This window comes from Mustela nivalis, assembly GCF_964662115.1.
Source record: "Mustela nivalis genome assembly, chromosome: 17".
Taxonomy (NCBI): domain Eukaryota; kingdom Metazoa; phylum Chordata; class Mammalia; order Carnivora; family Mustelidae; genus Mustela; species Mustela nivalis.
Genome location: NC_139036.1, coordinates 18365053 through 18379658, shown reverse-complemented (window position 1 = coordinate 18379658; position 14606 = coordinate 18365053). Strand labels below are relative to the sequence as shown.

The 14606-nt window shown below is 50.5% G+C and overlaps 1 protein-coding gene across 14 annotated transcripts in view; it reads left to right on the top strand.

The window, feature by feature from the left end:
* The window catches only part of RPH3AL (rabphilin 3A like (without C2 domains)), a 169452-nt gene that overhangs the window by 141539 nt on the left and 13307 nt on the right, over nucleotides 1-14606 (top strand). For 12 of the 14 annotated variants that reach the window (XM_082707177.1, XM_082707180.1, XM_082707176.1 and 9 more), the window contains one exon: nucleotides 1842-2016. In XM_082707177.1, coding sequence (XP_082563303.1) covers nucleotides 1842-2016 — 175 coding nt within the window. Of the gene's footprint in view, nucleotides 1-1841; nucleotides 2021-10462; nucleotides 10957-14606 lie in introns of those variants that run through there. The other 2 variants (XM_082707178.1, XM_082707184.1) reach the window with 2 other exon arrangements.

Genomic DNA, 14606 nt, shown 5'->3' with positions numbered 1-14606 from the left:
TGGAAAGTGGGGATAGTAACAGAGCTTCTTCAAAGAACTTATCACCAGATGCCTCTGGCAATGGGGAGGAGACTTTTTAATTTTGCACCACGTCAATTTTAGACTGTGTGTTCACTCTGTCAATTCAAATAAATACTTACTGTAGGAGGGCCGTGTGAGGATCAGAAAGGGTTTTTTAAAGGGGTCTCCACAGGCATTCATCCTACCAGATGGATTCTATGTTATTCAAGAGCCACACGAAAGCAGTCCCTTCTGCAAGGGTACCTGGGAGGGAGGGGTGAGTGATCTGAGCCAGGGACAGGGTTGGGACTCAGTGGCCCCAGGCCTAGCACTCTGGAGCACAAGAAGATGAGTCATGATAGCTGAGTGGTTTCAGTGCTGCACAGTTAGGTGCCGAGTCTGTGCAGACCAATTACCTGGGTTGAGCTTCTCTAGGAAAACCTGTTGAGTAGATTCTAAGTGGGAAGCACTGTATGTTCTTTGGCTCTGTTGGAGAACCCTATGTACTTTGGTATCTTAAAGGCTCTGAGAAATCCTGCAGTAATGCTTTGTTTAACCTAGTGCTTCCCAAGTGTACATGATTAGAAACTTTTTTTTTTTTTGGTCCAGCCTGTGTTAACAACCCATAGAACTAAGGTACAGAGGAGGCTTGGGGATTAGGAAACTCTGTCCTAGAGAAAATCAGGGCAGCCTCTGGCCTTCTGATTTTAAATTCTCTCTTCTGAGGGGTGCCTGGGTGGCTCAGTTACTTAAGCGTCCAACTCTTGATTTTGGCTCAGGTCATGATCTCAGGGTTGTGAGACGGAGCCCGCCTTGGATCTTGCTTAAGGGTCTCTCTCTCCTGGGCACCTGGGTGGCTCAGTGGGTTAAGCCTCTGCCTTCGGCTCAGGTCATAATCTCAGGGTCCTGGGATCAAGCCCCACATCGGGCTCTCTTCTCAGTGGGGAGCTTGCTTCCCCCTGTCTCTCTGCCTGCCCCTCTGCTTACTTGTGATCTCTCTCTCTGTCAAATAAATAAATAAAATCTTAAAAAAAAAAAAGTCTCTCTCTCTTCTCCCTCTACCCCTTCCCTCCCCTTCCCCTTGGGAACTTGGTCCACTGGTTTTAGGATTTCCTTGTCTGTCAGATGAGAGGAAGAGGGTGGCAGTGACGGCCATAAGCATCTCATCTGTCTGGTGGCGTCTTACATTCATTCCAGAGTCTGGTCCTCGTGGCTACCCTGTGAGACAGGAACTCTTCCTACATTTCACCTCCTGGTGATGAAACTGGGAATCTGGAAGGTCCATGTGTCCCTATCTCACAGCGGCCCAGTGACAGTTCCAAGGTTTGGACCCCAGCCATCTGCTCTGCATCGCCAAAGTCTTCTCTAAGAAGGTCACGTACCTTCAAACTCTCCACCACCCCCCTTACTGAATACCCTGAACATATATCCTTCGGTGGAAAAGAGATCAGGGAGTACTTGGCATTTCTTGAAGTAGGCATGGAGAGTTTGATGACCGTATCTCAGTGCTGCTAGGAATTCTAACCTGGGACTCTCTGAGGTTGGGGCCCTCCCGGCACTGGCACAGAGAGCGCCTCAACCCCGGGGAGCTCTCCAGTCCAGCTTCCAGTATTGCACCGTCCCTCAGCCTGGCCCTTCTCTGAGCTTCCCGCCACTCGATCTGCCCCAGAGCCTCGAGGGAAGGGGCAGAGGGGAGGAATGCAGGTAGCATATGGAGCAACTTCTGGGCACCCACAGCACAGAGCCCTTTCCAACAGGAGAGAAGGGCGGGCCATATGGGAGTGCAGTACAGGGAGGGCTGCCCTGCGTCCCTTGCTCTAAGCAGATGTCACCCCTGCCAGGTCTGGAAGAGGTCGGGGGCCTGGTTCTACAAAGGGCTCCCCAAGTACATCCTGCCGCTGAAGACCCCCGGCCGGGCCGATGACCCCCACTTCCGACCTCTGCCCATGGAGCCCACCGAGCAAAAGCCCAGAAGCACTGAGACTAGTCGTGTCTACACGTGGGCCCGAGGGAGAGGTAAGTCCCCTTTGCTGCCTGTCCCTAGATAGCAGCTGTCACAATCCTGCTGTCAGCCAGCTGGGCAGTGCTAAGGCACCAGGCCAGGGTCTGCCACACCTGCATGGGGCTCATCCTGGCACATCGTCCCTCCCTGGGCCCTCGGCTTGCCACCCACACCCACGTGGGCGGCTGGACCTTAGCACAGGGATCGCTTGGAGCAGGGGGTCCACTGGGGGGCCATTTCACAAGCAAAGGCTCCTTTGGGGCTAGGGATGCTGTGAGCGCTATGGATCTTCGCAGGAGCATGATACCTACTGAGGTTTCTCGCAAAGTATGAAAATGCAGCTTTCCAAAGCTGGCCTGTACCATCTCTTCTTGGTGCTTCTGTTGCATCTCTGGAAGGAGGACTCCTGGTTTCCCTGGTCCTAATGAGCAAGATGACTGTACCTAGGGCCCTCTGGGTCACGTGGAAGCTGCACTGCTGTGGCAGCTGGCCAGGTGGCCGCCATCGGAAGGGAGCTCAGCCCCACTGGTGGTCACAGTACCTGGTATGGTAGACGGCCCTCCCCGATTTGCAGGATGCTTTAATGTTCGTGATCTTCATTTTTAAAATTCCTGGTCTCACATAAGGCTCCAGAGGTGATCAGGGTGGGTATTTAACCCCTTTTTAGAGACGTGTAGCCTGAGGCCCAGGGAAGAGGTTGCACTTACTGAGCTGCTGTATGGCTGAGATGGCACCAAAAGGCCGGGTCTTATCCTCTGGGCCCTCGCTCCTTCTGGCCTAAAGGGCCCAAGTTTAGGGTCTGCGTAGACATGGCAGCTGTTTTTGTGGGGCTCTTAAAGATCTTTGTGTTTGGTTTAAGACCTGGCATCTATCTTTTGGGCTTTTTTCCCCTTGTTGCAAAATTAAGGTATGTTTGTTACAAAATGTTGAAGGCTGCCAAGTGATATCCTGTGGAAAGTAAACGTCAGCTGTAGGTCAGCCTGTCCAGCCATGACCAGCATTAACTGCGGGGTCTCTGGTCTCCTGAGAAATCCTCTCCTAGGTGTCACCCGCCTCTTTGTCCAGAAGGCCTTCCTCACAAATTCTGGGGGCCTCTGTTTGCACTTCTCCTTCCCACCAGTTCGCCATCACTGCCGCAGCAAAACCCTTGTAGGGACCGTGGGCAAGGGCAAGGGTCCCCTGGGCAGACGGGCAGGAGCACAGGCTGCATGGCACTGGCCTCAGGGAGGAGCCCAGAATGGGGTTTTTTGGAGAAGTGGCTTCCTCCTCCACTCAGTCCCTTTTCCACCCTCCAGCTGTGGCTTCCTCATGCCCCTGCCCTGTTTGGGGCACATCTGTGTCCCTTGGGGTGATGGAGGAGTTACAGCTGGGGAGACAGAATGTTGTTCTGATGGGCCCCAGGTGTCCTCACTGCCCTGTGTGCTCAGCATCCACACGGGATACACGTTAACACACACTCATGTGCTCACACACACCCTGGGAAGGACAGGGCCTCCCTCCCCGAAGTCATGCAGAGGAGCATGATGATGCGGGTGAGGAAGCCAGCGGCCCCCACACATGCAGGTGGCATGGTTTATTAACTGAGTTTGCACTGTGGCCAGGCCGGACCATGTGGAGGTTCTCCAGGTGAACTTGGGCTCCATCTGCAGACTGGGTCAGAAGCTTCCAGGGTTCTGGAGCAGGAGGCAGCACATCCTTTGTGCAGCCCCCGGGCCAGGCATGTTGCAATTCTGTGATGATGATCCCCATTTTAGTGATGAGCAGGAAGGGGGGGTCCAGGCAGATGACTTATGTGTCTTGCCCATGGGCAGCAGAAAGGTGACAGTTGCTGGCTCCAGGCCAGTTGGAGAGGCCCAGAGGGTATCTGCATACATGCAGAGATGGGGTACACTGGGGGGTGCATGGAGTATGTGGTGTGGGCAGGCCTGAACTGGAGAAAGCCCACAGTCGAGAGGGAGGAAGACTAGGAGCTGGTGGACGACATGGAGGAGGCATTGCTGGGGAGGGAGGACGAAAGCTCAGAGGTTCTCTGCCACAGGAACCAAAGCACCAGGGGTTTGCAAGGAGGGGGTCACAAGCCTGATCCTGTGGTTGTCTTCTTTGATGAGCCTCTGCAGAAGTGGGATCTGTGCTTCCTAATTGAGTTTGGTTCCCCTGGCCATTGCAGACCCTACTGTGTACTCATAGAGGCATTCGGTGGCTATTGGACCCCCGTGGGAGACTGGAAGCCCAGGCCCATCCTTGTGATGGGCCTGGGCCTGGGACGAGGGAAGGTCAGCCCCACACTAGCCCTTCTGTGGCTTCCTGGTGGTATACGGGTCTGGAGGTCAGGCTCTGCCTAATGCTCTACCTTGCCTGTCTGGAAGCCTCCTGAGCTGCCAGGGGCTACTGCCTCAGTCCCAATTCCTTCTCAAGCTGTTCTCCAGGTGTCAGACTCCTGGCAGCAGACAACCCCTAGCTGGCATCCTTGGGAGTCTGGCATAGGGACCTCACGGGGCCTTTCCAAACCACTGACAACTGGAGGACCAATTAACATTTTTCCAGCTCCAGGAGTGGCTTCCCCTCCCCAGGCCTATCATCCGCCATACCCAGGGGCCTAGTAGTTGGTTGGGGTCAATACTATAGCTTTTAGGCCAAGTGAGAGCCTGTGTGGTAAGCCTAGCCCTTAGAGAACCCCATTCAACCCAAACAGAGCTCAGGGCCAGGCAGAAATAGAGGGAGCAGCACTGGGGTGGGAACCCATCCCCACCACACTGGAAGCTGCATACAGGCAGGGCCATGTCTGTCTGAATAGGCCAGTTCCTTACTACCTAGCATGGGAGAGGCATGGGATAGAGACTTCTTAGGTAAAAGAGTGGATGAATGAATGAATAAATAAACTACCCATACCCCACCAGGATATTTGAAAAACTTTGGAAGGATTTTCCCTAGGGCCTGCAGACTCCCCTGGGTCACAGTTCTGTTGGACAACCCCAAGAGAGACTTGAGGACTATGAAAACCACCCCCACTCTCATGAAGCAGCTCCCCTCATGAAGTAGAGCCCCTGCCTCTGGAAACCCCAGGACCATCATCCCCCTCCTGCCCCGCAGTCCCTGCTTCCCAGCATGAAAGCTGATCCTAGGGGGCACCGGGAGGGCTCCATCGGCTAAGCATCTCCTCAGGTTGTGGTCTCAGGGCTGTGGGATCAAGCGGGGAGTCTGCTCTTCCTCTCCCTCTGCACCCCCAACCCCACTCATGTGTCCTCTCTCTCTCGCTCTTGCTCTGTTTCTTAAATAAATAAAAAAAATTTTTTTAAAGATGTATTTATTTATTTGACAGACAGAGATCACCAGTAGGCAGAGAGGCAGACAGAGAGAGAGGAGGAAGCAGGCTCCCTGCTGAGCAGAGTGCCCGATGTGGGGCTCAATCCCAGGACCCTGGGATCATGACCTGAGCTGAAAGCAGAGGCTTTAACCCACTGAGCCACCCAGGTGCCCCAATAAAACTTTTTTTTTAAGGTTTTATTCATTATTCATTTGGCAGAGAGAAATCACAAGTAGACGGAGAGGCAGGCAGAGAGAGAGAGAGGGAAGCAGGCTCTCTGCCAAGCAGAGAGCCCGATGTGGGACCCGATCCCAGGACCCTGAGATCATGACCTGAGCCAAAGGCAGCGGCTTAAACCACTGAGCCACCCAGGCACCCCTAAAATTTTTTTTAAATAAAGATTTTTATTTATTTATTTGACAGAGAGAGATCACAAGTAGGCAGAGAGGCAGGCAGAGAGAGAGGAGGGGAAGCAGGCTCCCCGCTGAGCAGAGAGCTCGACACGGGGCTCAATCCTAGGACCTCGGGATCATTACCTGAGCCGAAGGCAGAGGCTTAACCCACTGAGCCACCCAGGCGCCCCAATAACTAAATAAAATCTTAAAAAAAAAAAGCTACTCCTGGCATCAGATGCTCTCTCTTCTCTTCCCCTACCCCTGTTCTTCTATATCTCTCTCCCTCTCTCTCCCCCCCAAATACATTTAAAAATCTTAAAAATGGTACTTGTTTTGTGCTTGCTACAGTAGCACATACACTAAAAATTACCCGTTTGAACCCATACCCCATTTTTTATTAAGTGGTTTATTTTCTCATATCGATTTGCAGGCGCTGCTTATATGTTAGGGATGGTAGATGGCTGGCAAATGCTTTCCTCCTTGACTTTCCATTTTGTTTGACCTTGGTCTTTACTCATAGTATTTTGCCATTCAAAACCTGTTTCTTCTCATTTTTGTGAAGTCAAGTATGTCTTTTGTTGGCTTTGTGGTTTCTAGGTTTCCTCTCTTGCTTCAAAATGTCTTCCTCTCCAAGGTTAAAAACAAATACATGCTAAGTTAAAAATTTAATATGAGAATAAAAGGAAATTGCTTAAATATGATACAACTACCAAGGAAGAAAAAATATCCGATTACCAAATATTACATTCACTGATAAAGAACCGAAGCCATGCTCTATCAAAATGCAAATCAAGAATACCCCTATCGGGGTACCTGGGTGGCTCAGTCGGTTAAGTGTGGGACTTTGGCTCAGGTTGTGATCCTGGAGTCCCAGGATTAAGCCCCAAAGTCAGGCTCCCTGCTCAGTGGGAGTCTCCTTCTCCCTCTGCCCTTTACCCTGCTAATGCCCTCTCGTGCTCTCTTTAAAAAAACAAAACAAACAAACAAAAAAAAACAGACATCAGTTGACAGTGTTTTATAGTATTTAACTAATGAAATAAGGCAAGAAAATAATCTGTTGCTATTGGAAAAGAGAAAAAATTTTATTATTTGCAGATGATGTGACTGTATACTAAGAAAACCCAAGAGAGCCTGCTTAGACAACCCATTGGGATTAATAAGACAGTTTGGGAACTGACAGGATGCAAAGTAAATTGATAGTTTACACACCAAAAAAAATTGATAGTTTTACTCTCTGCTAATTAGAAGGAGCAATGGGGAAATTCACTCATAATTGCAGCAAAAATTATAAAATACCTAGAAGTGAAGTTGAAAAGCAATTGTAGGTTCGACTTGAAGAAAATCATAGAACTTTATTACAGGACAAAAAAAAAAAAATCTGATTTCCCAGTGGAGTTTTTAGGAAGGAACAGATTCAGACATTTCTCTTATTCACTGGATAAACGAAACATGGCTTAATCATACAGTGGAATATTATTCAACCTTAAAAAAGGAGTGAGCTGCTGACATTGGCTATGCCATGGATGAACTGTGCACACTCTCTGCTAAGTGAAAGATGCCAGAGACAAAGGTCATAACAGTTGTCTCACTCTGATTATAAAATGTTCAGAACAAGCAAATCCATGGGGCACCTGGGTGGCTCAGTCAGTTAAATGTCTGCCTTCGGGTCAGGTCATGATCCCAGGGTCCTGGGATTGAGTCCCAAGATGGGCTCCCTGTTCAGTGGGGTGTCTTGCTTCTCCGTCTCCCACTCCCCCTGCTTGTGCTCTCTTGCTCACTTTCTCCCTCTCAAATAAATAAATAAAATCTTAAAAAAAAAAAAAAAAAAAAAGAACAGGCAAATCCATGGAAACAGAATGTAGATTCATGATTGCCAGGACCAGGGAGCTGGGGGGAAGGGGGAAGGATTGCTAATGGGTACAGAGAACATGTGATAAAGATATACTGAAAAAAAAAAAAAAAAAAAAAGATATTCTGGAACTGAATAGTGGTGATGGTTGCACAACTTAATGAATATACTAAAAACCATGGAATCCTACACTTCCAGAGGGTGAATTTGAAGGCATATGAGTTATATTTCATTTTAACATAGTGTTTTGGCGTTTTTAAAAAGGATTTTATTTACTTGACAGACAGAGATCACAAGTAGGCAGAGAGGCAAGCAGAGAGAGGCGGGGAGCAGGCTCCCCGCAGAGCAGAGAGCCCGATGCGGGGCTCAATCCCAGGACCCTGGGACCATGACCTGAGCTGAAGACAGAGGCTTTAACCCACTGAGCCACCTAGGCACCCCCAATTTTGTTTCTTTTTTTAAGAATGGCAAGATAGTAGAAAGAGCTGTTTACTTTTAAGGCTTACTATAAAATTACTATAATCAATAGAAATAGTAAAGTATTGGCATCAGAATAAATAGAATATTTATTTATAGGATAAATAGGTAAGTAGAACAGAATAGGGAAATAATAGACCTAAGGATGTATGGAAGCTGAACATAGGTAGTTTTTCAATTCAGTGGGAAAATAACAGGTTTATGTAACAACCAGAATTAGCATAATTAGATTTCCACCCGTTCCGTATGTATTCAGAAACATGCCACAGAAAGATTAAAGATCTAAATGTTAGGAGCGCCTGGGTGGTGCAGTTGGCTGGGCGTTCAGCTCTTGATTTCGACTCCGGTCATGAGCTCAGGGCCGTGAGATTGAGCCCCATGTTGGGCTCTTTGCTGGGCATGGAATCTGCTTAAGATTCTCTTTCCCTCTGCCCCTCCCACCCCTCTCTCAAAAAAAAAAAAAAAAAAAAGTTAAAAATAACACAAAGAGGGCACCTGGGTGGCTCAGTGGGTTAAGCCTCTACCTTCAGCTCAGGTCATGATCTGAGCATCGGGCTCTCTGCTCAGCCGGGAGCCTGCTCCCCCCACCTCTCTTCCTGCCTCTCTGCCTGTCTGTGATCTCTCTCTCTCGTTCAAATAAATAAAATCTTAAAAAAAAATAACACAATATATTAGAAAAGATCCAAGATTTTTTTTCTGCTGTGTTATCTCAAAGAGAGCTGGTGACGCTCCTGCACGTGCAGAACAGGTTGGCTGACTACCTGAGTTTACTTCTCTCACCCTTTTCTGTACCCTGGGTGTTGATTTGGGACAAGGATTTGCCCGCAGACCACCAGGCGAGACTTCTGTAAGCTTGCTTATAGCAGGTCATTCATTCTTTCCCCAGGATGGAGGAAGGAACAGAGTGACCTGAGTGGCCTTGGGTCTGACCTGTGTGTCTCTGAGAGAGGTCCACCTTCCCACCTAAACAATCTAATCTTTTTTTTTTAATGTTTTTATTTATTTGAGACTGAGACAGAGTGACACAGAGAGCACAGCAGAGTGGAGAGAGAGAAGCTGCTCCCTGATGACTGGGGAATCCCGACACAGGGCTCCATCCCAGGACCCTGGGATCATGACCTGAGCTGAAGGCAGTAGCTTAACCCATTGAGCCACCCAGGTGCCCTGCACCTGGTAGATCTAAATGGAGTGTGTGCTCCACACTGCTTTTCAGTGGCGGATCATTGCTTCCAGTTCATGGCAGTAATGACTAATGCCAGTTTGCACACTCCTGGTCTCTTTGCTCCCCTGTGAAAAAAAGGTGTAAAATGTGGAGGCAGTACTATGGGTTCTTGGGTCTTAATCCCTTTAGAGCTTGGCCCACCTCTTTAGCAGACTTCTTTCCTTTGAGCTGGATTCTCACCCGTGGGCTATACACAAAGATATTTGCTGGCTGTAGGGGTGGCCAATACCATATTAACCTGGCATATCTGGGTAATAACAGATTATCTGTTTTGTCATATGCTAGAAAGTTTAGGGAAGGCACCTGAAGCTGTGGTTCAGCAGCTTATTGATGTCAGGACAGGTGTCTTTATAATTCTTGCTCTTTCCCTCATGGTCACAAGATGGTTGCAGCAGCTCCAGCCATCACTATAAAGAATGGAAGAAAGTTAACAGGGGAGGCTGAAAAATCAAGCCTTTAACTTCTGCAGCCTTGCATTATGATAGAAGCAGGCAGTGGGGAGGAGGGCTTGTCTTGGATACTAGATGAGCCTAATTTCCTACAAGAGCTAGAGAGAGAGTGGAATTTATCTGAGTGAAGTCATTACATCTGAAAATTATTCTCAGGGTTTTGTGCTTCTCTCCGTCCAGTGACAAGGATCCTTAACATGATGGGGCTTCTTTTCTTCAGCCCCCAGTGCTCTGACTGGAGGCAACATTGGGCAACATTGCCCTATCTACTCGATGGTTGGTCTGCCCCAACTGGCCCAGCTGTGGCTGAGCTCCGGAAATGGGGGCCTGAAGCCCTGAGTCTTGAGTACATACACTGTTCGAAGGGCATTCTAGGATGTGTCTGCTTTTCTCAGATGGGAACCAGAGAGCTGGGATCCCTTGGAGACCCACCTGAGCTTGGTAAGGCTTTGCCGTATTGGCCTTTACCTGGAGCCTGGGGCTGGGCAGGTGGGAGAGGACTAAAGCCCTCATCACTGCTCTGTGGCCTGGCTGGATTAGGGAGGCCTTTTCATTTCGTCTTCCGCCACAGACCCATAAAGCCCTACCCAAGTGTACAGATACCCCTTTCCTCCCACTTCTCCTCAGAGAGAGCACAGAAGCCACGGTAGGCCAGAAGGTCCCTGGCTGCGGCACAGGAAGGTCTCTAGAGTTCCCATAGTGGTGGGGCAAGTGCACTTTCCCATCTCTGCTGAGCCCATGTCCCTGTCCCTGTCCCTCTGCAGGGCCCTCCCATGTCCTGCCCTCTGGCAGCCCCGTGAGCAGAGCAAGGGCTTCCTGGAAGGATTTGAACAGATTTACACACTGGGTGATTCAAGGTCTGTTTCAAAAAAGTACTTCAAGGTTTTGGATTTGTTCCAGTTGGATCGTTTTGAGAAAAATAGAGGGGTTTCATTATCGCTTCCTTGGTTCACTAAATTTTAAACACTTTTTAAAAAATTTTCAGCTGTGGTTCCGTTTGCAGTCCAGGGAAAGCAAGTGTCAGGATTGTTTGGGTTGAGCGGTCTGGTTCAGGTCAGGCTACAAATGTTTACCGTGGGCCAGCCTTGCTGAATGACTCCCGGCTAACCCACCTCCACCCCCAACACCACCATGTCCAGTACACTGGGCGCCACATTGGCAGCAGCCAGAGCTCTGCAACTCATGGTCATTATCTCATCAGATGCTCAGACAGCCCGTGGGGCAGCTTCAGGATAGACGAGGAGGGGGAGGCTGTCCTACACACTTGCAGCCAAGAGGCTTCTGAATCACAGGCCATTCCTCTCCCCTCTGGGTTCAGTATAGAGTAAACCGTTGCCCAAATCACCACGCACAGTGGCTGTCCCCTTTCAGTTTTGGCAGGAGGATTTTTGGTTGCAAGGAATGGAGACCACCAAGGCCAGCTCAAGTACAGGGGTTGCTGCGAGGCTTCTGGTAAAGGTCTTCCGGAAACAGAGGAGACAAGGCTTGTGAGACCCCTGGGGTGGAAGAGTATGGTAGTGGCTGCTTCTCAGGTCAGCTCCATCCCCTGCATCTGGCGTGCCCTTCCTCTGGCTGCACTTACGACCCCACATCTGCACTCAGGGAGGAGGTGGTTGGCCCAACTCATTCCTACTCAGGCTGTCCTTTTCACATCTAGCCTGTATCCCTTCAGATGGCATGGCTACTTAGGGCTGCTTTCCCTTAAAGCAGGGCTGGGACAGCACAGGGGGAAATTTGTATCTCTTACTCAGTAGCCACAGACTTAGAGGTTTTGGGTCTGACATAGTAGTGAGTTCCCTGTCACTGGGAGCATTCAAGCAGAGGCTGGCTATTATAGGGAGGATAGTGTGCTTTAGAAATTGAGGGAAATTCAGCACAGAGTTGTTACTATGTGTCCAGAGTTTGCCTCCGTACTGGGATCAGGGCTGGGGAGATGGGAATACATGCTATGGCCCAAGATGGAGAAATCCACATGGCCCACAAAAGCTTGGAACCACAGACCTCTGTCTCGTTAGTGCAGAGCTGCAGCCAACAGAACTAATCAGCAGTTCAGTGGCAGCCGTTTTTCCATCAAACCCATATGCTGTTTCCTGACTTCTTAACGCAGCGTGCTATTTATACCAGTAGATCCATTCATTCTTAATGAGCCACGGTTGTGGATTGTAAAATGTTTTATTTTCATACAGGATTGCTCACTGCCCAGAGCCAGCTGTTGCTATGCCACCTTCCTTCTTTCTCTGTTCCTAAGAAATTAGCATTTTGGAAGCTCCTTGGAGCGCTCAGCTGCCCTCTCCCACTCCCGACTCACCAACACCCGCCCCCCAAATATGTCCCCAGCCAGACTCTGGACTTGCCATTTCTGTCACGTTGGCTCCAACATGGCCCATGAACTCCCTGCAGCCTTCGGAGCAGCTGGGAGGGTGTGTTCCTTGCAGGGGGCCAGGCTGGCTGAGGCTTGAAGAAGGAGGCAGAGGATGGCAGAGCAGGAGGGCTTCCATGTTGGGAAGTGGGATGCCATCTGTCCTCTGAGGGTTGGACATTTGCCTGTGTTTGAGGTTGCAACTCGATCTGGCTCACTGGTTTAAGTTCACTGATAACTTTTTTAAATGCGAAGAGTTCTTATTATTTGAAAAGATATGGAATTCTGGCTGTTTTAAACATCAGAAAGTCTGCTGACTGCCCCCTCCCTGGACAAATTGGACCAGCTGAGGCAGCTTCCCTCTTCACACTGGGCATGCTTTCTTGGGTTGGCCGAAGTCCCCACCCCTCCTTGTTGTCTCTTGCCACTCTGATTACCACCCTTCCAGCGTTATTAAGAAGAAACTGAAATAGTTCTTGTTTCCACATCCCTATTGAAAAGAGAGAGCCTAGGAATTAGACCAATGGGAACATCTGTTGCAACAAAAGCGGGCACACTGCTCTGCAGAAATAAATACTCATATCCAGAAATATGATAAATATATCAAAATAAATATCATGCCCAGCCCACCTCACCCACTGACACTGCCAGCTGACCTGTGGAAAGCAGAGCTTGACAGCCTCACATCTGTGCCTCCCCACCCCCAATCCTGGCCCCAGGCTAGGGAAATTAGTTTTTGGAAGTCTTCCTTCCTCTCTGGGCTCGGGTTGCCCCAGGAGTAGGATGGAGATGAGGGGGCCGGGACACTCTGTTGTCTTCCAGCTTTGGTATCTTACTGTTCCAAATCCAAGGGAAGGAAACTTTCTGGAGAAATTTCTGGCAGGTGGTGAAGGAGCTCACAGATCTTACGCTGAGGCTGCCCCTCCCGCAGAGACCAGCCCCATCTCAGCACTGGCCCTGCCCTCCCTGTGCACGCACACACAAGCACACACGCGCAGGTGCACAGGCGCACAGGATCCCGGGAGCTTTAGAGAAGAGGCTGGAGACACTGTCTTCTGAGTGTCTGAGAGGGCGTCAGGCGTCCCTCACTGCAACCCATAAATGCCTGACTCCAGTCTGCATAGTGTAGGTCAGCTGTCTGGCTCCAGAAGACCAATAAATGAGAAAGGGTCATCGTGCTGTGTGGAGCTCCCCCAGCCATTTGGGGAGCTAGATGCCTTCCTTCTCCACAGGCAGGGAAGACCAGGGGGTTGGCGCTCAGCGGGCAGTCTTCCCATGTGGCTGCCATTCCTGCACGCTCTGAGGGCCTGGGGACTGTTTGCCTGAAGGTCTGTGCAGGTGAAAGAGGCCGGCCTCAGGCTTCAGTGCTGAGCAGCCAGATAAAACCAGCAAGAATGGTGGCTGCCAAGGCTTGCTTGCATGGTTTCTCACCGTAGCCTGTGCCAGGCGGGGGGCATTCCTTGTTTCGTGGAATCTCCTGACAACTGGGGCAGAGTGAGCCATGTCCTACTGTGGTCCCATGTTACAGTTGGGCACCGAGAGGTCAGATAATCTCAGTGTGGACAGAAAGATGCCCTCCGCATTTAGGAAACTCTGCCCTTTCCCTAAATCTCAGGGAAGTAGAGGCCCGGCTACCTTTTTTTTGTGGCTGTTTTCAAAGAGAATCCCATGCATACTTATTTGTCCTGACCTTCAGAGCCCTTGGTGAAGCCAAACGCTAGCCCGATGCCAGTGGGTGTGAATGCGGGGGGAAGGGGGGGCTTCCCCAGAACAGAAGCCTGAAACTTCAGTGAACTATGGGCTCCCACTGCTGCGCCCCACCCCTGCCCCAGCAGCACCCCCTGCCTGTCCTGGGCATCCTCCTTCGCTTGGGGATTGACTTCCCAAGAGCAGAAGGTCCTCCTTAGCCATACCACAGAGGTCAGGGGCATGGCTGTCCATTCTCATTTATCCAAGCCCAGTGTCCGCCTCAGTTAATTGGATGATTCCAACTCCAAGGCAAGGTCTTGGGCTTCCTTGTCCCCACTCCCACCCCATCTGAGCCAACCCCGGGGAAGCAGCCCCCACAGTCAGCCTCTGGCTTCTGTTAATGGATGTGTGCTGAACTTCCACTTGGGGGGCCTGGGCGGGGCTCCACCCTGTGCCATGAAGCACACCCTCTCCAGCCACTCACCTGTGTCACTGCAGAAACCTACAATTCAACTCTGCCCACTCTAGATTTCTCAGCCTCTAGGAACCTAGGTGATGTGAATAAACCCAGGCCCGCCTGCCCTGTCCGACACCAGTAAAGCCCAAGGAGAAAGCTGTGCCATCATAGGTGAAGGCTGGCCTGGCACATAGGCTGAGCTGATTCCCCACTGCTGGCCCAGGAGCCGCAGCAAGGATAGGAGAGTCCATCTACCCAGATTTCCATACAGGACCGGGGCCCAGGCCTCTCCTGCCTCACTTGCTTCTGGGTCCACCTGGGGTTTAGGTAGTCCTGGCAGCCCATCCCCCACACTCAGGCTCTGAGCACAGACCCCATGGCCCTGAGCCTCTGCTCAGGTAGG